This window comes from Coregonus clupeaformis, chromosome 40 (genome assembly GCF_020615455.1).
Source record: "Coregonus clupeaformis isolate EN_2021a chromosome 40, ASM2061545v1, whole genome shotgun sequence".
In the NCBI taxonomy this organism is placed as follows: Eukaryota; Metazoa; Chordata; class Actinopteri; order Salmoniformes; family Salmonidae; genus Coregonus; species Coregonus clupeaformis.
This window is the reverse complement of record NC_059231.1, coordinates 13470810-13495169: the sequence shown is the minus strand read 5'-3', so window position 1 is coordinate 13495169 and position 24360 is coordinate 13470810. Positions and strand designations below refer to the sequence as shown.

General features: G+C 41.7%; 1 protein-coding gene across 1 annotated transcript; it reads right to left on the bottom strand.

Annotated features, from left to right (window-relative positions):
* Positions 1-1998: 1998 nt before the first annotated feature.
* Positions 1999-24240, bottom strand: LOC121555109 (leishmanolysin-like peptidase). The gene is made up of 17 exons (XM_041868914.2): positions 23868-24240; positions 23459-23556; positions 23327-23357; positions 18589-18671; positions 18191-18308; positions 10746-10924; positions 6478-6583; positions 6221-6315; positions 5957-6074; positions 5413-5520; positions 4614-4690; positions 4274-4384; positions 3877-4009; positions 3370-3529; positions 2941-3071; positions 2443-2653; positions 1999-2306 (listed from the first exon to the last, which is right to left on the bottom strand). Exons 1-17 carry the CDS (start codon positions 23994-23996, stop codon positions 2206-2208), a joined length of 1989 nt encoding a protein of 662 aa, XP_041724848.1. The 5' UTR covers positions 23997-24240; the 3' UTR covers positions 1999-2205.
* Between the last annotated feature and the right edge of the window lie 120 nt (positions 24241-24360).

Genomic DNA, 24360 nt, shown 5'->3' with positions numbered 1-24360 from the left:
AATTGCATTACTAAATCTATTCCATTATAGTTACTAAGGAATAATGCCCTGACCAACATTGAAGCTAAGAGAGTTTCTAAAACTGAGAAGTCCTATTCACTTCAGCAGGTGTACATTATGGCTGTTCACAATTATTTTTTCCACCTTGGACAGACACACAACATTTACAGTAGGTATCAAGGGGAATTCAACATAATCTCTGGCTCGTCACAGGGGATTTAAAGGCATTAAACTTCATAATAAATTCAACCAAAACATATTTTTACTTTAAATGTTATATTCATATTCACTGAGACAAACAATCTTGTTCCCTCCCTCACCAGTAAAATGTAATTTTTTAGATAATATATTAGTCCTTACTAAAATAATAATTATGAAAATCATCAAAAAAGTTTCAACTACAGGTTCAACTACAATCTACATCAAGCATTGTCACTACTAGGCTGCCTGTCACTTTATTGTGAAATAGTCTTAGAGGCATTTTCATTTCAGCCACACCTCATCTACAAAATGATCAACAACATCTAATATCCTCCCCAAAATTAACGGAGACAAAAACTTTTAGAGCACCTTCCCAGTTTACTAGATATGGAGCTTTCACCAGGAAAGAACTACACGTTAACAACAACCTGCTGTAAAAAAAACAATTTAAATACTGCATTGTTACATTGAGTGGTGCTGAATCATCGGACAACTTGTCATAAAAACGGTAACTGAAAAAGGGGTTGATGAAAATGTAGATGTTTCATATACTGTAAGGTCTAAGAATGTTGCAAACCTTGTACGACAACACTAGGAAACTGAACATCCCCATTTTACAGTCCCGGTGAGGGGAATAAAGTATTAGTGTTAGAATAGGGGGTCATTCATAAAGTAGCACTGGCACCTCACCGTGATCATCTAGCTACTCTTGAGGTATGGCTTCTTCCGACTTTGCTTACAGCTTACTGGCATCTCATTCATTAATTTGATAAAGAGAAGTGCAATCAATGGCTTATTTTTCCCCTTTTCTGATAGTAGCCTTACTTGGCACACACCTTTCCAGTGTTCTGATGGTACTGTCTGGAGTACAGTGGCCCTAAGGGGCAAAGTAGTGTGTCAGGAGGACATCAAGAACATGAACTCTTGAGTTCTCCGTGTGTGCATCCCAAATGGCACCCTATTCCCTTTATAGTGCACTACTGCCCTTTGGGCCCTAGTCAAAAGTAGTGCACTAAATGAGATGCCATTTGGGACAGTTAATATTCTCTATAGGTTCTTTCTCTCCTCTCTCTGAACAGTCTCCAATCCCAGTCATGGCACGGTTTCCACTCAATTGCAATTCCAATTTCCATGCCTTTCCTATCCTCAGACTTTTCCAGGACGAAGGTTAGTATTGTTTTTACTGATTATATCTAGCAATTTCATGAACAGTCATTGACAATGGGCCACGGTCTTGTCTGTTCCAAAACTGTAACATTAAAATAAGTTCTAGGTTGTAGAAATATGTCTGAACTGGACAGATAAGGTATTGTGGTAGAAATGTGTCTAAACTGGACAGATAAGGTATTGTGGTAGAAATGTGTCTAAACTGGACAGATAAGGTATTGTGGTAGAAATGTGTCTAAACTGGACAGATAAGGTATTGTGGTTCAAATCCTTCTTTCAGACATTTACAACACAGACATTTTTCACTGCATTTTGTTTTACAAATCAACACAACACTTGTTCAAAAGTATAACATTTCCCTGACTTTGATGGGGTTAACGTGATTGTTTCCTAAACAACTTTCCTGACTTTTCTTTGATGATTTTCCAAGGATAAAATCCTATTCTGTCAGTCAGCCACCCACCCACCCACCCAGTCAGTCAGCCACCCACTCAGTCAGTCAGTCAGTCAGTCACCCACCCAGTCAGTCACCCACCCACCCACCCAGTCAGTCACCCACCCACCCACCCAGTCAGTCAGCCACCCACTCAGTCAGTCAGTCACCTACCCACCCACCCAGTCAGTCAGCCACCCACCCAGTCAGTCAGTCAGTCAGTCAATAGGCCCATCACAGGTAGTGCACTATGTAGGGAATAGGGTGTCATCTGGGACACAGCCCCAGGCAGAGAACCTTTCAGTCAGTCAGTCAGTCAGCCCGTCAGCCACCCACCCAGTCAGTCAGTCAGTCAACCAGTCAGTCAATCAGTCAGTCAACCACCCACCCACCCAGTCAGTCAGTCAGTTCTGCACACACAGGATAAATCCAGCTAGCAGAGGGATGAGGTTGAACAGTAGAAGCCTCAGAGTTACCACTAAGCTGGAGGAACTGGAGCACGGATCTAGAAGAGAGCCAAAACACTTCCTTAGTACCAAAAGGTCTATAGAATGTATCTAGTTATATAAATTATCTCTGTGTGTGCCCATTATGTGTGTGCATGTATATGGAAGGTAGGAAAGACAGGCAGGGGAACTCACCAATAGAAACTCTCCTGGTACTATTGAGGGGCGGGAGCTGTTGTGGTAGAGGGCAGGCGCTACATAAGTCTGAGCAGGCAGGACAGACGAGAACCCCGTTGTAGACCCAGTCATTAACACGCACGCTGACGCTCAGCAGCTGACCCGTACGCACACACTGAAACGCAGTGTCCTGCACCCATACTGTCAGACCCTGGGTAGAGCAAGACATCTGGAACAACCACAATATAACATTCATATGGGTCACTTTACATATCTGCCTGTCACACATCTATAATAGGCTTACTTGTTAACCCAAAACTCATAAATTAGACTGAGCTGAATTTGTGATTCTGTAAGATCATATGAGAAAAGGATGAGACTTAAAGGTGGTAAACATTAAGAAGACTCCCACAGTACATAGCTTGCATAATATGGAAAAGTTAAGTGACAAAATATAGATTGCAGAGATGCTGAAATGGAGATAACTATTTTATTTGTTTACTTATTCTGCATTACCTTATAACAGCCACTTCCCCAGTCAGGGTAGGTCATGCGCCTGGTACACTGCTCCATGACGAAGGCTGTCTTCTGGTACAGACACACGGAGTCTGGACCATACTGCTCAGCTCCGTAGTTCCTCCACGAATCTGGAAACAATGTGTCAGGTAGCCTACTAGCAAGTAGGGTTGCAAAATGACAAACTTTCCTGAAACACAATTTTCATGTTTTCCAGAAATCCCAGTTGGAAGATTACAAGAATTGGGAGGGAATAAGCAGAGAGGGAACAAGGAACACTCCAACAGGGAATCATGCAACTGTGATTTCTGGAAAACCTGGGAATGTTTCCGGAATTTTGCAGACCTTCTAGTGAGTCAACATTAACTAAGGCCCAGTGGTCTGAGGCACCAAGAGGCAAGAACAATGCAAGAAGGGAAGGGATATTACCGGGCTGGTTCTCCTGGACCCTGCAGTAGGAGTTGCGTTGGTACTCTCCGCTCAGGTGCCAGCTGAACTCCTGGCTGAAGGGACAGTAGTCAGCGATCTCCACAGCTCCACCGTAGGAGGCAACGTCCCTCACAGAGACATCAGGGATATGGTCAAAGTACTGCAGGAGGGGAAGTGGACAAGAATTACTGTATGGGGTGTACTATGCAGGTCACAACTGGTCAACAACATCTTAAATAAAGACCATTTCATATGTGTTTTTTGTTTGTTTTTGTAGCCTTTTTTGTCTTATAGGTACAAACTTTGCTTGGGTGCAAGTGTTTAGTAAATCGTTGTGTCATACACTTACAATATTTTTGTTTGTCTTCTAATCCTCTGTAGTGGTCCAATAGGTTTCTGACACAGACTCTTGCTAGCATCATGTGGTTATCACTGGGTGTGTTGTCATAGCCTCGATTTCTAGGCTTCGTGACTTTGAAGGACGGCATTGTGAGACTAGTATTTTACCTGGTAGTCCAGGGGTAGGTCCTGAGGGTACTTCTGCAGGTTGCAGACGGCCACAGCCAGCTGGTCCTGCCTGCAGGTGAGCTGGAGGGGTGTGGCCCGCACCGTGTCACAGTAAGGGGTCACCACTTTACGACTGAAAAACAATAACACACAGAGGGTTGGATCAGGTAGAGCCACCATTTCTCATTTAAATGTTTTTATTGTTGTTTGTTACAATTAATTTCTAATAGAGTTTCTAAGATGTTTGTGTGCACAGAAATGTTGACATATGAGACAGGGTGCGTCGGCTGGTTCTACTTTAAATTCGTTTAGGGGCATGCCATGTGCCTAGACGTTTAGATGTTTCAGCCTGTTGTGTACAATAAGAAACCTTAACTCTGATTAGATACCTCCTTACCTCTGACGTTGCCTTTCAATCCAGAATTTACAGCTCTTCATCACAAAGTCACAGCCCAGGCCCTTGCCCCAGTCCAGCCTCTCTGCCATGCTATAGTTGGCTCTGTACCAACTACATAGAGAAAGAGATGACCCGAACACATTGTACATCAAGTCAGGTAAACTCTTGAACTTCAATACAAATCATGTCAAAGTCAAGTACTTTCAATCACACCAATGCACACTAAGGCTCAAGAAAAAATAGCCAAGTTGTTTAATAGTCAAAGCTCTTGAAATTACATAAAATGTAAGTCATTATTTTCTTGTATTCCATATTTTCTTGAAACAGTCAGCAACCTTACCCTGTGTCTTCCATGATGGCCAAGGTGATCCTAGAAAACACCCTGTTTTGTGTGTGCGATCCAGTCATAGCTTCATTCTGTTATTAATACAAACAGGAGAATCATCCTTGTATCATATATAGATTAATAATGAACCTATATGAGCATATAAGTGCTGATGATGAGCAGTGAACTGTAGTTAAATAAGAAATGCAGAATTCACAATAGATATACAGACTATGAAACGGAGTGAAAGGCTATGGTGTGGTTAGGTCTATATCAGGAATTCCAGTACAGACATCAGTTCTAGTAGGCTAAGTAAAGATATAACGTAAGCTACACATATTGTACAGAAAGGAATCATTTCAGATAACAGTAAAAACGAAGCACAGTACAATGCCATCAAACTTCAGCCCTCCTGTTATCTCTACCTCCCTTTTCTCCCAGTGGTTCAGCTCAGTACCCAACCCTCCCTGGTTCTCCAGCTCCATACCCTCCTGTTACCTCTAGTAGCCTCTTCTCCCAGTGGCTCAGCTCAGTACCCAACCCTCCCTGGTTCTCCAGCTCCATACCCTCCTGTTACCTCTAGTAGCCTCTTCTCCCAGTGGCTCAGCTCAGTACCCAACCCTCCCTGGTTCTCCAGCTCCATACCCTCCTGTTACCTCTAGTAGCCTCTTCTCCCAGTGGTTCAGCTCAGTACCCAACCCTCCCTGGTTCTCCAGCTCCATACCCTCCTGTTACCTCTAGTAGCCTCTTCTCCCAGTGGCTCAGCTCAGTACCCAACCCTCCCTGGTTCTCCAGCTCCATACCCTCCTGTTACCTCTAGTAGCCTCTTCTCCCAGTGGTTCAGCTCAGTACCCAACCCTCCCTGGTTCTCCAGCTCCATACCCTCCAGAATGGGACAGCCAAAGTGTCTCCTCGCCTCCTCCTGCCAACACATGCAAGGGTACAGGACACAAACATTAACCACATTACAGGACAGTACAGAGCAGCGCAGCACAACACAACATAACACCACGCAGAACAGCCCAGCATTGCCTCTACAAAGGGACATACTGTATCTACCCATGAGTGGTGCAGCGGTATAAGGCACTGCATCTCAGTGCTAGAGGCGTCACTACAGACCCTGGTTCGATCCCGGGCTGTATCACAACCGGCCGTGATCGGGAGTCCCATAGGGCGGCGCACAATTCTCCCAGCGTCGTCCAGGTTAGGGGAGGGTTTGGCCGGGGTAGGCCGTCATTGTAAATGTGTTCTTAACTGACTTGCCTAGTTAAATAAAGGTTACATTTCGAAAATCAACAAAAAGAAATTCATGTAAATACATGAGTCAATAAGGAGGAGCTTAAAATAAGGATTCTTACCACAACACGCGGTGTCACTAGAAGATGCACTTCATGACGGACCATCACGCCACCACGGATGTCCCATAATCGAGTCACTCTACGTATCACTGCATCACTCCATTGATACAGGCCTAAACTATAATAGAAAGCAAGAGCAGTCTTAACTGTTAACAGAATGAATGGGAAAATACAATGCACAACAGAAAAACAATTATATTATTGTCTAGGCCTACTGGTTATTACAAACGGCACAATTATAAAAACATGATCAAGTATACATACCTCTCGTTGAATGCTGGTAGTCCACTTGCAAACCGAGGTGTCAATGGCTTGCCATTATAATCATGATAAAATGCAAACAGCCCTGCTGAAAAACCCTTTTGGACAAATACGTTAAACAAAATAATAAAACCACATTACTCAATCAATAATGAAATCTGTGTTGGACAGGTTTGATTCATTATGTTATTTATTTAAGTAATTCATGACTAGCTTCACCCCAATAGGAATATAATGTAAATTGTTTCCAATGCACCCACCAGGGCATGTATGATTTCGTGTTTGACGGTTGACAGCATGCTCTCAAACTCCTGAGGTTGGGTGGATATCATATTGGGGCACAGGTTGGCATATCCAGCAATGGGTCTGAAAATGTAAAGAGAGTGAAACTGACATTATTATGATGTCATTGGGTTAAAATACCTTTTCAGGGGCCAATAGCTACCATGTCACCTACCAAACCCAATCACTACCTAAGGCAATCTGGAATAGCCTAAAATGCTGCCATAAACCTCTAAAAGGGTGTGTATAACTAGGTTTGTATAAAGAGTAGGGGTGTAACGGTTCACCAAACCCACAGTTCGGTACGTATTGCGGTTTTGGGGTCAAGGTTCAGATTCGGTACAGCGGGAACATGAAATGCCATTCACAATGTTCAGCACTCAAAATGTTCCTTGCATTGTCTGTTGTGACCAGATTGTTATGTTGGGCCTCTCAAGTTTTGACTCTGATGCTGTGTTTGTAACCATGTGGGAGGTGGGAATTGACCAGTTGTGAAGTCGTAAATACTAGTTGGATGCATTCATGTGATTTGAACTCATGAAGAAACGCTGATTGGCTAATGGCCAACAAGCTGTGTCAACCATAAACTAAAAGTACAGCTATCATGTAAACAAATGACAGAGTTCAAAAACCACATGAATAGATTGTTTTTTTTAAATGTTGTTTTCTTGTTGCATTTACAGTAATGGCTGAAAATGCTGTTATAGAGGCCATTTCCTTAGTAGGTGACCTCAGAGGTCACCATGTGTGAGAAGTAGGTGCTCAGGATGATAGACAAGTTTTCCACTCGTAATTACCAGTGAGGGGCGTTCAGTGGATTTTTCCCAGTCATATGTGGTAAATTCCCACTTCACACTTGGATGGGAATGCACCATGGCACTGCCTCCTTCAGTGCCAGATGCGCACTTCTGACTCTCATAAAAGGGGCGTGTCTGTAGCACGGTACACCTCCCACTCCGGGGTAATGTGATGGGCTGTCACTGTTAAGTAAGCGCAACACAGGGTGCATTGGCCAATTCACTGAAAACTTCTGCTTTGGTTGGCTTATATAGAGCAAGTATTACCTGTTTGCTGAAATGGGTGCAAGAAGGAAGTTCGTAACGTGGCTCAAGCACTTTCACGAGGTGCTGAAAGAAAACCCCTATTCTCAACCACGAAGAATGGGCGCATATCCGCGGCTATAAACCAAAGACTATACAAATATATAAACATAGCCTACCTATCGCTCTAAGAATCAGCTGCGAAGGGCTGCTTGAATGCAGAGCGGAGACGATGTTGTGTTGTTGTTTCATTGCGTTTCCATCTTGCTCCGGTATACTGGGGTGATGTCGGTGTAAATGTGTCAACATTTTTGAGGTGTTGGCAGCTGCATAGGCTATTGTCGTTGAGCTTTGGGACATACTGCTAACGTTTTATCCACAACTCTCTGTCCATCGCCATTGTAATCTACTTTGAAGCCAAAATGTTACCAAACTTGAGATTTAAACGATGATGGAGGATCCTCCAATTCTGGTGTATCGACCCCACCACTCGCCATCATACAGAACTACTTCCCGGCTCCGCCTCACAAAAGGACAGTTTGAAATGCGACAATTAAGATGTTAATTTTGATAATGTGTGCATAAGCTCTAGTTGTTTTAATAGAATAGCCTCATGTATTTTTTTCAGCTCAAATTTACTCATGAGGCATAGGCCTACAACTAAAATTAGGCATAGCCTATAGGACTAGGGTTTTATTTAGTAAATAATGTTTTTTTAACCCATTAATCTAAGCCCTGTCTAAGCAGGGGGAGGAGGGTGGTGTACTACTAAACTATATGGAATTATTTTAAGAAGGTCATACCAAGGAACATTTAGCTATTTGATTTATAATTTTAAGACCCCTTGAAGTATCAAAAACATATATAAAAAAGTGTCATGAAAAAATACTTTGGGCCTTACTGCTATTAGTCCATACAAACGCATTGAATTACAGATTCACCACATGGAACAACAGTCCCAATTAACAGGTGTGCCTTATTACATTTACATTTTACATTTTAGTCATTTAGCAGACGCTCTTATCCAGAGCGACTTACAGTTAGTGAGTGTATACATTACTTTTTTATTTTTCATACTGGTCCCCCATGTGAATCGAACCCACAACCCTGATGTTGCAAACGCCATGCTCTACCAACTGAGCTACATCCCTGCCGGCCATTCCCTCCCCTACCCTGGACGACGCTGGGCCAATTGTGCGCCGCCCCATGGGCCTTATTAAAAGTTAATTTGTGGAATTTATTTCCTTCTTAATGCGGTTGAGCCAATCAGCTGTGTTGTGACAAGGTAGGGGGGGGGTATACAGAAGATAGCCCTATTTGGTAAAATACCAAGTCCATATTATGGCAAGAACAGCTCAAATAAGCATAGAGAAACGACAGTCCATCATTACTTTAAGACATGAAGGTCAGTCAATACGGAACATTTCAAGAACTTTGAAGGTTTTTCAAGTGCAGTCGCAAAACCCATCAAGCGCTATGATGAAACTGGCTCTCATGAGGACCACCACAGGAATGGAAGACCCAGAGTTACCTCTGCTGCAGAGGATAAGTTCATTAGAGTTACCAGCCTCAGAATTTGCAGCCCAAATAAATGCTTCACAGAGTTCAAGTCACAGATGCATCTCAACATCAACTGTTCAGAGGGGACTGTGTGGATCAGGCCTTCATGGTTGAATTGCTGCAAAGAAACCACTATTAAAGGACACCAATAAGAAGAAGAGACCTGCTTGGGCCAAGAAACACGAGCAATGGACATTAGACCGGTGGAAATTTGTCCTTTGGTCTGGAGTCCAAATTTGAGATTTTTGGTTCCAACCGCCATGTCTTTGTGAGACGCAGTGTGGGTGAACGGATGATCTCCCCAAGTGTAGTTCCCACCATAAAGCATGGAGGATGGGGTGTTATAGTGTGGGGGTGCTTTGCTGGTGACACTGTCTGTGATTTATTTAGAATTCAAGGCACACTTAACCAGCATGGCTACCACAGTATTCTGCAGCGATACGCCATCCCATCTGGTTTGGGCTTAGTGGGACTATCATTTGTTTTTCAACAGGACAATGACCCAACACGCCTCCAGGCTGTGTAAGGGCTATTTTACCAAGAAGGAGAGTGATGCAGTGCTGCATCAGATGACCTGGCCTCCACTATCTCCCGACCTCAACCCAACTGAGATGGTTTGGGATAAGTCGGACCGCAGAGTGAAGGAAAAGCAGCCAACAAGTGCTCAGCATATGTGGGAACTCCTTTAAGACTGTTGGAAAAGCATTCCAGGTGAAGCTGGTTGAGAGAATGCCAAGAGTGTGCAAAGCTGTCATCAAGGCAAAGGGTGGCTATTTGAAGAATCTCAAATATAAAATATATTTGGATTTGTTTAACACTTTTTTGGTTACTACATGATTCCATATGTGTTATTTCATAGTTTTGATGTCTTCACTATTATTCTACAATGTAGAAAATAGTAAAAAATAAAGAAAAACCCTTGAATGAGTAGGTGAATCCAAACTTTTGACTTGTACTGTATATACATATATTTTTTTAAACATGTATTTAACTCCTTATTGTTGTCACTAAACAGTCTCCATATGTACTTGACTGGTACTGGGGGACCTTCAGACGAGCAAAACAACCGACATGTACGTGTTTGGAAGAGTCTCACCTTTACACAGAGGGGTCATATTAGTGTGTAGCCCAAACTGTTCGGACGCTACAGACAGAAGTTGGCAGATTGGCTGTACAGACTTCAGACGAGTCCCAAGACACTTGTGGGGGTCGTAGAGCAAAACGTGTTTGTGAGAGTCTCATCTTTCCATAGAGGGGTCATAATATTTTGTAGGCAAAACCGCTCGGATGCTCCAGACAATTTTGTGAGAAGACTGATTTATGGGATGTCTCATGATCTGACAAACACCGCTCTAGCTCTGTCACCGCAGATATGAAAGTGTTACATAGGCGGATGCAGTGGATTGAGACGCATCCAATGCAAAAAAAAAACAGATATCTCTAGTTTAAACTGACAGATTGTTATGGGGATTTTTATTATTATGCTAATTAGATTAACGCGGGGGCACGGACATCGACCTTAGGAGGTTAATGTATTCATTCAGGTTCACAGTGTGGACCGAACTGAGGTCCCCATACCGAACAGTTCTGTACGAATACCTGTACCATTACACCCCTAATAAAAGTGTATAGGGTTGCAGGCTTACCTGTCCAGCTCAGACTCCAGTTGACAGTATGCAGCGTAGGCCACAATATTCTCCTGTCCACAGCGTTCTGTAGTCACCCCGCTGACATAGAGGACAAAGTCAGCCCCCTCCACCCCCTTCCCATCCAGAGGCCCTGCCGAGCCACACGACCTCCCTGTCTCGCTGCACACCTTGCATTGCTGGAAATCACATACATATAATAGCATTTTTATTTCATTTTAGTTAATTAACCTTTATTTAAACAGGAAAGTCACATTAAAGACCCATGTCTCTTTTACAGGTGAGCCCTGAATCTACAAGTAAGACCTGAAATACCTTGCATTACTGAAAATCACATGATGGACATAATAACATAATCAAACTACAGTACTCAAGACCAACATCAGCCAACCTTTCAATAGGCCTACCAGTTGAGCATCTTTTTTTAAATACATATTTTATTGATAGGGATACATGGAATAAGCAGGGAGAGAGAGGGAAGACAGAGGGAAGAGAGTGTAAAGACCGGTGTGGCCGGAATCCGATCCCACGCAGGCATGTGGTACGCATATCATTCCATTTAACCTTGGTTAGTGTCATTGAGATAATCGCTTTTGCAAGAGAGACCTGTTCAACATAGCAGCAGAAGGCAATGATTGAAAGCCAGGTGAGTAGATATCCTATAGAGGAAATCCAGTTGAGCATGTAAACAGAGGTTTTAAGTATTAATTGCTTCAGGCCAAGTCAAATAAAACTGTATTTAAAGTAATTAAAATGAACACTACCAGTCAAAAGTTTGGACACACCTACTCATTCCAGGGTTTTTCTTTATTTGTACTATTTTCTATATTGTAGAATAATAGTGAAGACATCAAAACTATGAAATAACACATACAGTGAGGGAAAAAAGTATTTGATCCCCTGCAGATTTTGTACGTTTGCCCACTGACAAATAAATTATCAGTCTATAGTTTTAATGGTAGGTTTATTAAATCCAGAAAAAAGCATGTCAAAAACGTTATAAATTGATTTGCATTTTAATGAGGGAATTAAGTATTTGACCCCCTCTCAATCAGAAAGATTTCTGGCTCCCAGGTGTCTTTTATACAGGTAACGAGCTGAGATTAGGAGCACACTCTTAAAGGGAGTGCTCCTAATCTCAGCTTGTTACCAGTATAAAAGACACCTGTCCACAGAAGCAATCAATCAATCAGATTCCAAACTCTCCACCATTGCCAAGACCAAAGAGCTCTCCAAGGATGTCAGGGACAAGATTGTAGACCTACACACGGCTGGAATGGGCTACAAGACCATCGCCAAGCAGCTTGGTGAGAAGGTGACAACAGTTTGTGCGATTATTCGCAAATGGAAGAAACACAAAATAACTGTCAATCTCCCTCGGCCTTGGGCTCCATGCAAGATCTCACCTCGTGGAGTTGCAATGATCATGAGAACAGTGAGGAATCAGCCCAGAACTACACGGGAGGATCTTGGCAATGATCTCAAGGCAGCTGGGACCATAGTCACCAAAAAAACAATTGGTAACACACTACGCCGTGAAGGACTGAAATCCTGCAGAGCCCGCAAGGTCCCCCTGCTCAAGAAAGCACATATACAGGCCCGTCTGAAGTTTGCCAATGAACATCTGAAAGATTCAGAGGAGAACTGGGTGAAAGTGTTGTGGTCAGATGAGACCAAAATCGAGCTCTTTGGCATCAACTCAACTCGCCGTGTTTGGAGGAGGAGGAATGCTGCCTATGACTCCAAGAACACCATCCCCACCGTCAAACATGGAGGTGGAAACATTATGCTTTGGGGGTGTTTTTCTGCTAAGGGGACAGGAGAACTTCACCGCATCAAAGGGACGATGGACGGGGCCATGTACCGTCAAATCTTGTGTGAGAACCTCCTTCCCTCAGCCAGGGCATTGAAAATGGGTCGTGGATGGGTATTCCAGCATGACAATGGCCCAAAACACACGACCAAGGCAACAAAGGAGAAGCTCAAGAAGAAGCACATTAAGGTCCTGGAGTGGCCTAGCCAGTCTCCAGACCTTAATCCCATAGAAAATCTGTGGAGGGAGCTGAAGGTTCGAGTTGCCAAACGTCAGCCTCGAAACCTTAATGACTTGGAGAAGATGTGCAAAGAGGAGTGGAACAAAATCCCTCCTGAGACGTGTGCAAACGTGGTGGCCAACTACAAGAAACGTCTGACCTCTGTGATTGCCAACAAGGGTTTTGCCACCAAGTACTAAGTAATGTTTTGCAGAGGGGTCAAATACTTATTTCCCTTGTTGGCAATCACAGAGGTCTGACGTTTCTTGTAGTTGGCCACCAGGTTTGCACACATCTCAGGAGGGATTTTGTCCCACTCCTCTTTGCAGATCTTCTCCAAGTCATTACGGTGTCGAGGCTGACGTTTGGCAACTCGAACCTTCAGTGTGAATCATGCCTTCATGGTCGAATTGCTGCAAAGAAACCACTACTAAAGGACACCAATAAGAAGAAGAGACCTGCTTGGGCCAAGAAACACGAGCAATGGACATTAGACCGGTGGAAATCTATCCTTTTGTTTGGAGTCCAAATTTGAGATTTTTGGTTCAAACCGCTGTGTCTTTGTGAGACGTGATGTGGGTGAACGGATGATCTCCACATATGTAATTCCCACCGTAAAGCATGGAGGAGGAGGTGTTGTGGTGTGGGGGTGCTTTGCTGGTGACACTGTCTGTGATTTATTTAGAATTCAAGGCACACTTAACCAGCATGGCTACCACAGCATTCTGCAGCGATATGCCATCCCATCTTGTTTGGGCTTAGTGGGACTATCATTTGTTTTTCAACAACCTCCAGGCTGTGTAAGGGCTATTTTACCAAGAAGGAGAGTGATGGAGTGCTGCATCATATGACCTGGCCTCCACAATCCCCCGACGTCAACCCAATTGAAATGGTTTGGGATGAGTCGGACCGCAGAGTGAAGGAAAAGCAGCCAACAAGTGCTCAGCATATATGGGAACTCCTTCAAGACTGTTGGAAAATCTTTCCAGGTGAAGCTGGTTGAGAGAATGCCAAGAGTGTGCAAAGCTGTCATCAAGGCAAAGGATGACTATTTGAAGAATCTCAAATATAAAATCTATTTTGATTTTGGTTACTACATGATTCCATACAGTGAAGGAAAAAATTATTTGATCCCCTGCTGATTTTGTATGTTTGCCCACTGACAAAGACATGATCAGTCTATAATTTTAATGGTAGGTTTATTTGAACAGTGAGAGACAGAATAACAACAACAAAAATCCAGAAAAATGCATGTACATTTTTAAATAAATTGATTTGCATTTTAATGAGGGAAATATGTATTTGACCCCTCTGCAAAACATGACTTAGTACTTGGTGGCAAAACCCTTGTTGGCAATCACAGAGGTCAGACGTTTCTTGTAGTTGGCCACCAGGTTTGCACACATCTCAGGAGGGATTTTGTCCCACTCCTCTTTGCAGATCTTCTCCAAGTCATTAAGGTTTCGAGGCTGACGTTTGGCAACTCGAACCCTCAGCTCCCTCCACAGATTTTCTATGGGATTAAGGTCTGGGGACTGGCTAGGCCACTCCAGGACCTTAATGTGCTTCTTCTTGAGCCACTCCTTTGTTGCCTTGGCCGTGTGTTTTGGGTCATTGTCATGCTGGAATACCCATCCACGACCCATTTTCAATGCCTTGGCTGAGGGAAGGAGGTTCTCACCCAAGATTTGACGGTACATGGCCCCGTCCATCATCCCTTTGATGCGGTAAAGTTGTCCTGTACCCTTAGCATAAAAACACCCCCAAAGCATAATGTTTCCACCTCCATGTTTTACGGTGGGGATGGTGTTCTTGGGGTCATAGGCAGCATTTCTCCTCCTCCAAACACGGCGAGTTGAGTTGATGCCAAAGAGCTTGATTTTGGTCTCATCTGACAACAACACTTTCACTCAGTTCTCCTCTGAATCATTCAGATGTTCATTGGCAAACTTCAGACGGGCCTGTATATGTCCTTTCTTGAGCAGGGGGACCTTGCGGGCGCTGCAGGATTTCAGTCCTTCACGGCGTAGTGTGTTACCAATTGTTTTCTTGGTGACTATGGTCCCAGCTGCCTTGAGATCATTTACAAGATCCTCCCGTGTAGTTCTGGGCTGATTCCTCACCGTTCTCATGCTCATTGCAACTCTACGAGGTGAGATCTTGCATGGAGCCCTAGGCAGAGGAAGATTGACAGTTCTTTTGTGTTTCTTCCATTTGCGAATAATCGCACCAACTGTTGTCACCTTCTCACCAAGCTGCTTGGCGATGGTCTTGTAGCCCATTCCAGCCTTGTGTAGGTCTACAATCTTGTCCCTGACATCCTTGGAGATCTCTTTGGTCTTGGCAATGGTGGAGAGTTTGGAATCTGATTGATTGATTGCTTCTGTGGACAGGTGTCTTTTATACAGGTAACAAACTGAGATTAGGAGCACTCCCTTTAAGAGTGTGCTCCTAATCTCAGCTCGTTACCTGTATAAAAGACACCTGGGAGCCAGAAATCTTTGACGGAGAGGGGGTCAAATACTTATTTCCCTCATTAAAATGCAAATCAATTTATAACATTTTTGACATGTGTTTTTCTGGATTTTTTTGTTGTTATTCTGTCTCTCGCTGTTCAAATAAACCTACCATTAAAATTATAGACTGATCATTTTTGTCAGTGGGCAAACGTACAAAATCAGCAGGGGATCAAATACTTTTTTTCCCTCACTGTATGGAATCATGCAGTAACCAAATCAAAATATATTTATGTATAAAAACATGTTTTCGCTTTGTCATTATGTGGTATTGTGTGTAGATTGATGAGGGGAAAAAATTATTAAATCAATTTTAGAAATGTGGAAAAAGTCAAGGGGTCTGAATACTTTCCGAATGCACTGTATATAGCATTCTGTTGGTGTCAAGAATTTTGTATAATAATTTAAATTGAAAAACTCGAAGAGTGAATCAAGTGTTGTTTTTTGTATCAGTTCATATATCATGTGCCATGGAATCGGTACATCGAAAATCTCTTCCCATTTATTTTGCAATCTGTGTTTCTGTCCTCAAATGAAACTGGTATATTTTTCTATTAATGCCAATCCTTTTCAGCCAATTTGTATCTTTAATATATGGCAGACAAACAAGTTCCCTACCTTCTCCCTCTTCCACTTTGCGGTAATTTTGCAATCAGTTGGTTGTAAATTTGGATTGAGCAAACATACCCATATATTTGATAGCTGCATGTGACATAACTTCACAATTTCTATTCATAATATCATTAATAAATCTAACACAATTCAAAAAAATTATCATAAAGAACGTTTTTTATTTTATTTTTATCAAATCAGTATATTTGAGTTTAACCATAATATTTGTTGCATCTTTTCTGGAGGATGAAATTGAAATTGTAACCAGCTTTGTATGGCTTGTTTAAGAAGGGCGATACTTGAAACAAAGTTTCATTTTCAATTAGTCGGAAATCAGAATTTGTAAAGGCAAAAATGCAATTTTTGAACAAAGGATGAGCCTTTCTTAATAATCTACTGGAGAACCAGTTCAGGTTTAAGTATAACTTACAGTGCCTTGCAAAAGTATTCATCCCCCTTGATGTTTTTCTTATTTTGTTGCATTACAACCTGTAATTTAAATGGATTTTTTTATTTGCATTTCATGTAATGGACATTCACAAAATAGTCCTAATTGGTGAAGTGGAATGAAAAAAATAACTTGTTTCAAAGAATTCTAAAGAATTAATAACGGAAAAGTGGTGCATGCATATGTATTCACCCCCTTTGCTATGAAGTCCCTAAATAAGATCTGGTGCAACCAATTATCTTCAGAAGTCACATAATTAGTTAAATAAAGTCCACCTGTGTGCAATCTAAGTGTCACATGATCTGTCACATGATCTCAGTATATATACACCTGTTCTGAAAGGCCCCAGAGTCTGCAACACCACTAAGCAAGGGGCACCACCAAGCAAGCGGCAACATGGAGCTCTCCAAACAGGCCAGGGACAAAGTTGTGGAGAAGTACAGATCAGGGTTGGGTTATAAAAAAATATCCGAAACTTTGAACATCCCACGGAGCACCATTAAATCCATTATATAAAAATGGAAAGAATATGGCACCACAACAAACCTGCCAAGAGAGGGCCGCCCACCAAAACTCACGGACCAGGCAAGGAGGGCATTAATCAGAGAGGCAACAAAGAGACCAAAGATAACCCTGAAGGAGCTGCAAAGCTCCACAGTGGAGATTGGAGTATCTGTCCATAGGACCACTTTAAGCCGTACACTCCACAGAGCTGTGGATCAATGTGATTATTCCATAAATAGACAAGTATTTACCTCTCCATGGTTGCAGAATCGTATCTATTTTTGCAAACTTTCTATCGAAATTGGTTGTGGTAAATTCATATATATTTTTTTTAGATATGAATCCCAAGTATGTCTACTTCACCATCCGCCCATGTTATTGGTCAACTACAAGGTAGTGTATACATTGTGTCTTTTAACGATCCAATACATAATATGGTACTCTTGTCATAATTCAGTTTTAGTCCAGAGAGGTTAAAAAGTGATCAAGATCTTCAATGTGACCATGCAGGGATCCAGATTGCGGACTTTTAAAAGAACTCAGTCATCGGCATACATTGACACTTTTGTTTTTAACCCACGGGTTTCTAACCCTTTGATGTTTTTGTTGGATCTGACTTTAATAGCTAGCATTTCGATGGCCATAATAAATAGATATGGAGACAACGGACAGCCTTGTTTTACTCCTCTTAACAGCTCAATACTTTCTGAGAAGTAACCATTATTTACTATTTTACACCTGGGGTTGCTGTACATAACTTTAACTCATTGTAGAAGAGATTAACCTAAATTAAAGTAGGCCAGGCATTTATATATAAATTCTAGTCGTACTTTATCAAACGCCTTTTCAAAATCTGCTATGAATACCAGGCCTGGTATCTTTGATGTTGCATAATGTTCAATTGTTTCAAGTAATTGTCGTATATTATCTCCAATATATTGTCCATGTAAAAAACCTGTCTGATCAGGATGAAAAATATCTGGTAAAACCTTTTTTATTCTATGTGCGTATGAGTTGTCTGTATGGGTAGTAGATGTGGATAGTAGTGGGCAATGTATGAGTTATCTGTATTGGTAGTGGATAGTAGTGGGCAATGTATGCGGACAAAATACATGATTGTGGAAGACAGCGGAAGGACAGGCATCCCTAATGACAATGTACATGCCATTTTTCATCAATAACAAATCATCACCAGAAATCACATGGTAATAACGGTGACCAATAACAGTGACCAACACTGACTAATTAGGTTGGTTGATAGAATAGGTATTACTAATAACTAGTCTATCAACCAACCTACCTGGTCACTACACCTCAGTGGCGTAGACTGACCTGCAGATGATGCTCAGGAACAATGACGGGTCCACACTTTGTGATGTCTGCACATGATCCCTGGCAGTAGCGGTGAGGGTCATCTTTCTTCCTCAGATACTGATTGGTCACACATTGTCTGAACAGAAACACACAATTTTATAATGCAAGAGAAAGATACATCAACTGAACCTCTGACTGATCGAGCCTTGTGTAAACTTAGTGTGCTCTTTTTGATATTCAATATATGAAAAGCATGCTATGTTTAAGGCCAATTCAATAAAATAGATTATCTTGAACATCTTAAAATGCTACACTACCCCAATTTAATTACAAACTTGAAACTATTGTATTGTCTACTTGAGATTAGAACATGTTATTGGACTGTGTTGGATGGTGATGGGAGGTGAGCTCTCGACCTGCTGAGTAGTATAGGCCCTGCTTTCCGGCGAACCTGAAAAACCTTCTGTAAATAATCAATTGCTTGTGGAAAAAGTTTATCCTGTAGAAAACAAAAAGGCAGTACTTGTTAAACCAGCAGCTAGCTAGAATGCACATAACATAATATTAGCCTGGTGCAACAAAACTTAACATAGGTAAGATTATCATGTATATGTGATAGACATGACACACATACAGTGGGGGGAAAAAGTATTTAGTCAGCCACCAATTGTGCAAGTTCTCCCACTTAAAAAGATGAGAGAGGCCTGTAATTTATCATAGGTACACGTCAACTATGACAGACAAAATGAGAAAAAAAAATCCAGAAAATCACATTGTAGGATTTTTAATAAATGTATTTGCAAATTATGGTGGAAAATAAGTATTTGACCCCTCTAACCTTGATAACACCTTTGAGCGATGGGGAGAGTTGGGGATAAGTACCATAGGGAATTTATATATAGGAGGGACCTTTGCTTCCTTTGAAGCGCTGAGGGAAACTTATAACCTTCCCAGAAGTAACTTTTTCAGATACCTACAAATTAGAGACTATGTTAGAAAACACCTCCCAACATTTGAGAATGCTAAACCTTCCATGTTTGACGGATGCATAAAAATATGCCCCACCTCAGACAAACTGATATCTCGTCTATATGACGCTTTTCAATCTGTTAGCGCACCCTCTACAGATGCCATTAAGGCAAAATGGGAGGAAGAACTAGGGACTGATATTTCGGTGGCAGACTGGGAGGATAGCTTGGAGTATATCCACACCTGCTCCATTAACTCCAGACATCGTCTCATACAATTTAAGGTACTACACAGATTACACTATTCCAAAACTAAACTGCATAGGATATTTCCTGATACATCCCCTATGTGTGATAAATGTCAGGCTGAGCAGGGTACACTACTCCACTGCTTTGCCCTATGCTCTAGTCTGTATGGTTATTGGTGCGGAATATTTGGGGTCCTCTCTGAAGTTCTGGAGACTTCAATAGACCCAGACCCGCTTCTGATAATCCTGGGAGTGTCCGACTCCCTAAACGGATTAACCAACTCCCAAAAACAACTAATCTCTTACAGTCTCATCTCGGCAAAAAAATTAATCTTGTTGTTTTGGAAAAGGAGGGAAGCACCCTCTACCAAATTATGGCTCAGCGAAGTGGCAAAAACTGTACACTTAGAAAGAATTAGATATATTCTGAACAATAAATTATCAACATTTGATCAAATCTGGCAGCCTTTCCTCTCTTACCTGGACCAGTCGGTGCTGTGAATTTGTACTTTTTAACGCACTCTCAATTGTCATATTTATATACACCTTTGGGCAGCGTGTGCTGGCCCGACACTCGAGCAGTCGGGAGGGGAATAGGGTGGAATGGGGGGATAAAGGGGGGGTATAAGTGGGGGGGTTACATCTACCCTTTTTCTTTCTACCTGTCCCTGTTCTGTATGTCGTGTTTTGTAATATTTGTTTTATGTCCAGAACTCTGGGTCTTGTTGTTCATGTCTGTTCTCTTATGTTTAGATAAGAACTGTACACATGTCTTTCATACCTATACACCATTCTTGTGTGTGTTCAATAAAAAATATTTGAACAGAAAATAAGTATTTGGTCAATAACAAACGTTTCTCAATACTTTGTTATATACCCTTTGTTGGCAATGACACAGGTCAAACGTTTTCTGTAAGTCTTCACAAGGTTTTCACACACTGTTGCTGGTATTTTGGCCCATTCCTCCATGCAGATCTCCTCTAGAGCAGTGATGTTTTGGGGCTGTCGCTGGGCAACACAGACTTTCAACTCCCTCCAAAGATTTTCTATGGGGTTGAGATCTGGAGACTGGCTAGGCCACTCCAGGACCTTGAAATGCTTCTTAAGAAGCCACTCCTTCGTTGCCCGGGCGGTTTGTTTGGGATCATTGTCATGCTGAAAGACCCAGCCATGTTTCATCTTCAATGCCCTTGCTGATGGAAGGAGGTTTTCACTCAAAATCTCACGATACATGGCCCCATTCATTCTTTCCTTTACACGGATCAGTCGTCCTGGTCCCTTTGCAGAAAAACAGCACCAAAGCATGATGTTTCCACCCCCATGCTTCACAGTAGGTATGGTGTTCTTTGGATGCAACTCAGCATTCTTTGTCCTCCAAACACAACGAGTTGAGTTTTTACCAAAAAGTTATATTTTGGTTTCATCTGACATTCTCCCAATCCTCTTCTGGATCATCCAAATGCACTCTAGCAAACTTCAGACGGGCCTGCACATGTACTGGCTTAAGCAGGGGGACACGTCTGGCACTGCAGGATGAGTCCCTGGCGGCGTAGTGTGTTACTGATGGTAGGCTTTGTTACTTTGGTCCCAGCTCTCTGCAGGTCATTCACTAGGTCCCCCAGTGTGGTTCTGGGATTTTTGCTCACCGTTCTTGTGATCATTTTGACCCCACGGGGTGAGATCTTGCGTGGAGCCCCAGATCGAGGGAGATTATCAGTGGTCTTGTATGTCTTCCATTTCCTAATAATTGCTCCCACAGTTGATTTCTTCAAACCAAGCTGCTTACCTATTGCAGATTCAGTCTTCCCAGCCTGGTGCAGGTCTACAATTTTGTTTCTGGTGTCCTTTGACAGCTCTTTGGTCTTGGCCATAGTGGAGTTTGGAGTGTGACTGTTTGAGGTTGTGGACAGGTGTCTTTTATACTGATAACAAGTTCAAACAGGTGCCATTAATACAGGTAACGAGTGGAGGACAGAGGAGCCTCTTAAAGAAGAAGTTACAGGTCTGTGAGAGCCAGAAATCCTGCTTGTTTGTAGGTGACCAAATACTTATTTTCCACCATAATTTGCAAATAAATTCATAAAAAATCCTATAATGTGATTTTCTGGAGAAAAAAAATCTCAATTTGTCTGTCATAGTTGACGTGTACCTATGATGAAAATTACAGGCCTCTCTCATCTTTTTAAGTAGGAGAACTTGCACAATTGGTGGCTGACTAAATACTTTTTTCCCCCACTGTATATATACACACACAGTACCAGTTAAAAGTTTGGACACACCTACTCATTCCAGGGTTTTTCTTTATTTTTACTATTTTCTAAGTTGTAGAATAATAGTGAAGACATCAAAACTATGAAATAACACATATGGAATCATGTAGTAACCAAAAAAGTGTTAAACAAATCAAAATATATTTTATATTTGAGATTGTTCAAATAGCCACCCTTTGCTTTGGTGACAGCTTTGCACACTTTTGGCATTCCCTCAACCAGCTTCATGAGGTAGTCACCTGGAATGCATTTCAATTAACAGGAGTGCCTTCTAAAAAGTTAATTTGTGGAATTGATTTCCTTCTTAATGCGTTTGAACCAATCAGCTGTGTTGTGAAAAGGTAGGGTGGGTATACAGAAGATAGCCCTATTTGGTAAAATACCAAGTCCATATTATGGCAAGAACAGCTCAAATAAGCAAAGAGAAATGACAGTCCATCATTACTTTAAGACATAAAGGTCAGTCAACACAGAACATTTCAAGAACTTTGAAAGTTTCTTCAAGTGCAGTCGCAAAAAACATCAAGCTCTATGATGAAACTGGCTCTCATGAGGATGACAGGAATAAAAGACCCAGAGTTACCTCTGTTGCAGAGGATAAGTTCATTAGAGTTACCAGCCGCAGAAATTGCAGCCCAAATAAATGCTTCACAGAGTTCAAGTCACAGACACATCTCAACATCGACTGTGTGAATCAGGCCTTCATGGTCGAATTGCTGCAAAGAAACCACTACTAAAGGACACCAATAAGAAGAAGAGACCTGCTTGGGCCAAGAAACACGAACAATGGACATTAGACCGGTGGAAATTTGTCCTTTGGTCTGGAGTCAAATTTGAGATTTTTGGTTCAAACCGCTGTTCTTTGTGAGACACGGTGTGGGTGAACGGATGACCTCCGCATGTGTATTTCCCACCGTAAAGCATGGAGGAGGTGGTGTTATGGTGTGGGGGTGCTTTACTGGTGACACTGTCTGTGATTTATTTAGAATTCAAGGTACACTTAACAAGCATGGCTACCACAGCATTCTACATCGATACACCATCCCATCTGGTTTGGGCTTAGTGCGACTATCATTTGTTTTTCAACAGGACAATGACCCAACACACTTCCAGGCTGTGTAAAAGCTATTTTACCAAGAAGGAGAGTGATTGAGTGCTGTATCAGATGACCTGGCCTCCACAATCCCCCGACGTCAACCCAATTGAGATGGTTTGGGATGAGTCGGACCGCAGAGTTAAGGAAAAGCAGCCAACAAGTGCTCAGCATATGTGGGAACTCCTTCAAGACTGTTGGAAAAGCATTCTAGGTTAAGCTGGTTGAGGGAATGCCAAGAGTTTGCAAAGCTGTCATCAAGACAAAGGGTGGCTATTTGAAGAATCTCAAATATAACATATATTTTGATTTGTTTAACACTTTTTGTTTCCTACATGATTCCATGTGTTATTTCATAGTTTTGCTGTCTTCACTATTATTCTACAATGTAAAAAATAGTAAAAATAAAGAAAAACCCTTGAATGAGTAGGTGTGTCCAAACTTTTGACTGGTAGTGTGTGTGTATATATATATATATATATATATATATATATATATATATATATATATATATATATATATATTGTCCTGCACGTCAATGGGAAAGAGCTCTGACCTCATTCACACAAACATACCTTCACAAGTCTTCTTTTATCTGAGGTTAACCTTTGGAAGAAGACATAACATGTCATCATTGAGATTGGCTTACACTAAGGCCAGGAACACACTTATATACTCTGAGAATAGTAGGATAGAAATAAACTTACTTGTCCACACTTGAATCATAAATTATTTGTATCTTTAATTGTTGATCAGAGCTTCTTTTGGTTAATCTTTCCGACTTCAGATATACTTTATGGACAACCTACAAGAAGAAACATTGTTGAAAGCAAAGTAGCTACTGTATCATCATGTAGAAACACCTTGCGATGAGTGAACCACATGATTAGCATCATTTTGATACAGTGCTCTCCATGTAAAGAATAAATTGAATTGCATGCATTAAATGAAACGTTTAATAATGTCATTTTACGAGAGGAAATAGCTAACATTTTAAGATAGTGACAGTCGACCTGTAACGCCCCTATTGACATGGCTCGAGCGTCTTCCTTGCAAAGTGGCTCATTGATTCCTTACGAGAAAACAACTGGTAAGTAAGCAATAAACTACACTTACCTCCGATAGAGATGGGACTTGATGTTTACACGTATGACAATGCACAAACAAAAATAGAAGAGAGAAAGTGTAAATACGTCTCAGTGACCCAAACAGCTTCCAAAAGCCTCTCAGCTCCGTCGCCATCATATGTCCAGCGACAGTCGTGATTCAACTCGTTTCATTCATCGCTGTCTACATAATCACAACTCACAGACGGAACTATTCCGCTCCACCACTATGTTATTGATAGGTATACATCTTATTATTCCACATTAGGCCGGCGAAACCCACCCAATGCAATTTACCCGTGTATTACTTGCTAGCTTTAGCCTTTAGTTTAGCCCAATATTTTTTATAACTAACCCTGCCAAAGATCATTGTTCTATCTGTGACCCTGCTTACATCGCCACTTCCGGGTCGTCAGATTTTCCTGAAAAAAGCTTCACAACAAAAGTCTTCCATCTGAGCAATACAGGGGCTGCATGCTAAATGGTAAACAATATTTCTAACC

Bases quoted from the DNA above. Each gene is read 5' to 3' on its own strand.
- LOC121555109 (XM_041868914.2), bottom strand. From the start codon at position 23,996: ATGATGGCGACGGAGCTGAGAGGCTTTTGGAAGCTGTTTGGGTCACTG. The intron at 3,530-3,876 runs GTAAAATACTAG...CCCCTCCTGCAG, and splicing joins ACCTACCCCTGGACTACCAG to TACTTTGACCATATCCCTGA. The intron at 2,307-2,442 runs GTGAGTTCCCCT...GCTCTCTTCTAG, and splicing joins TACCAGGAGAGTTTCTATTG to ATCCGTGCTCCAGTTCCTCC.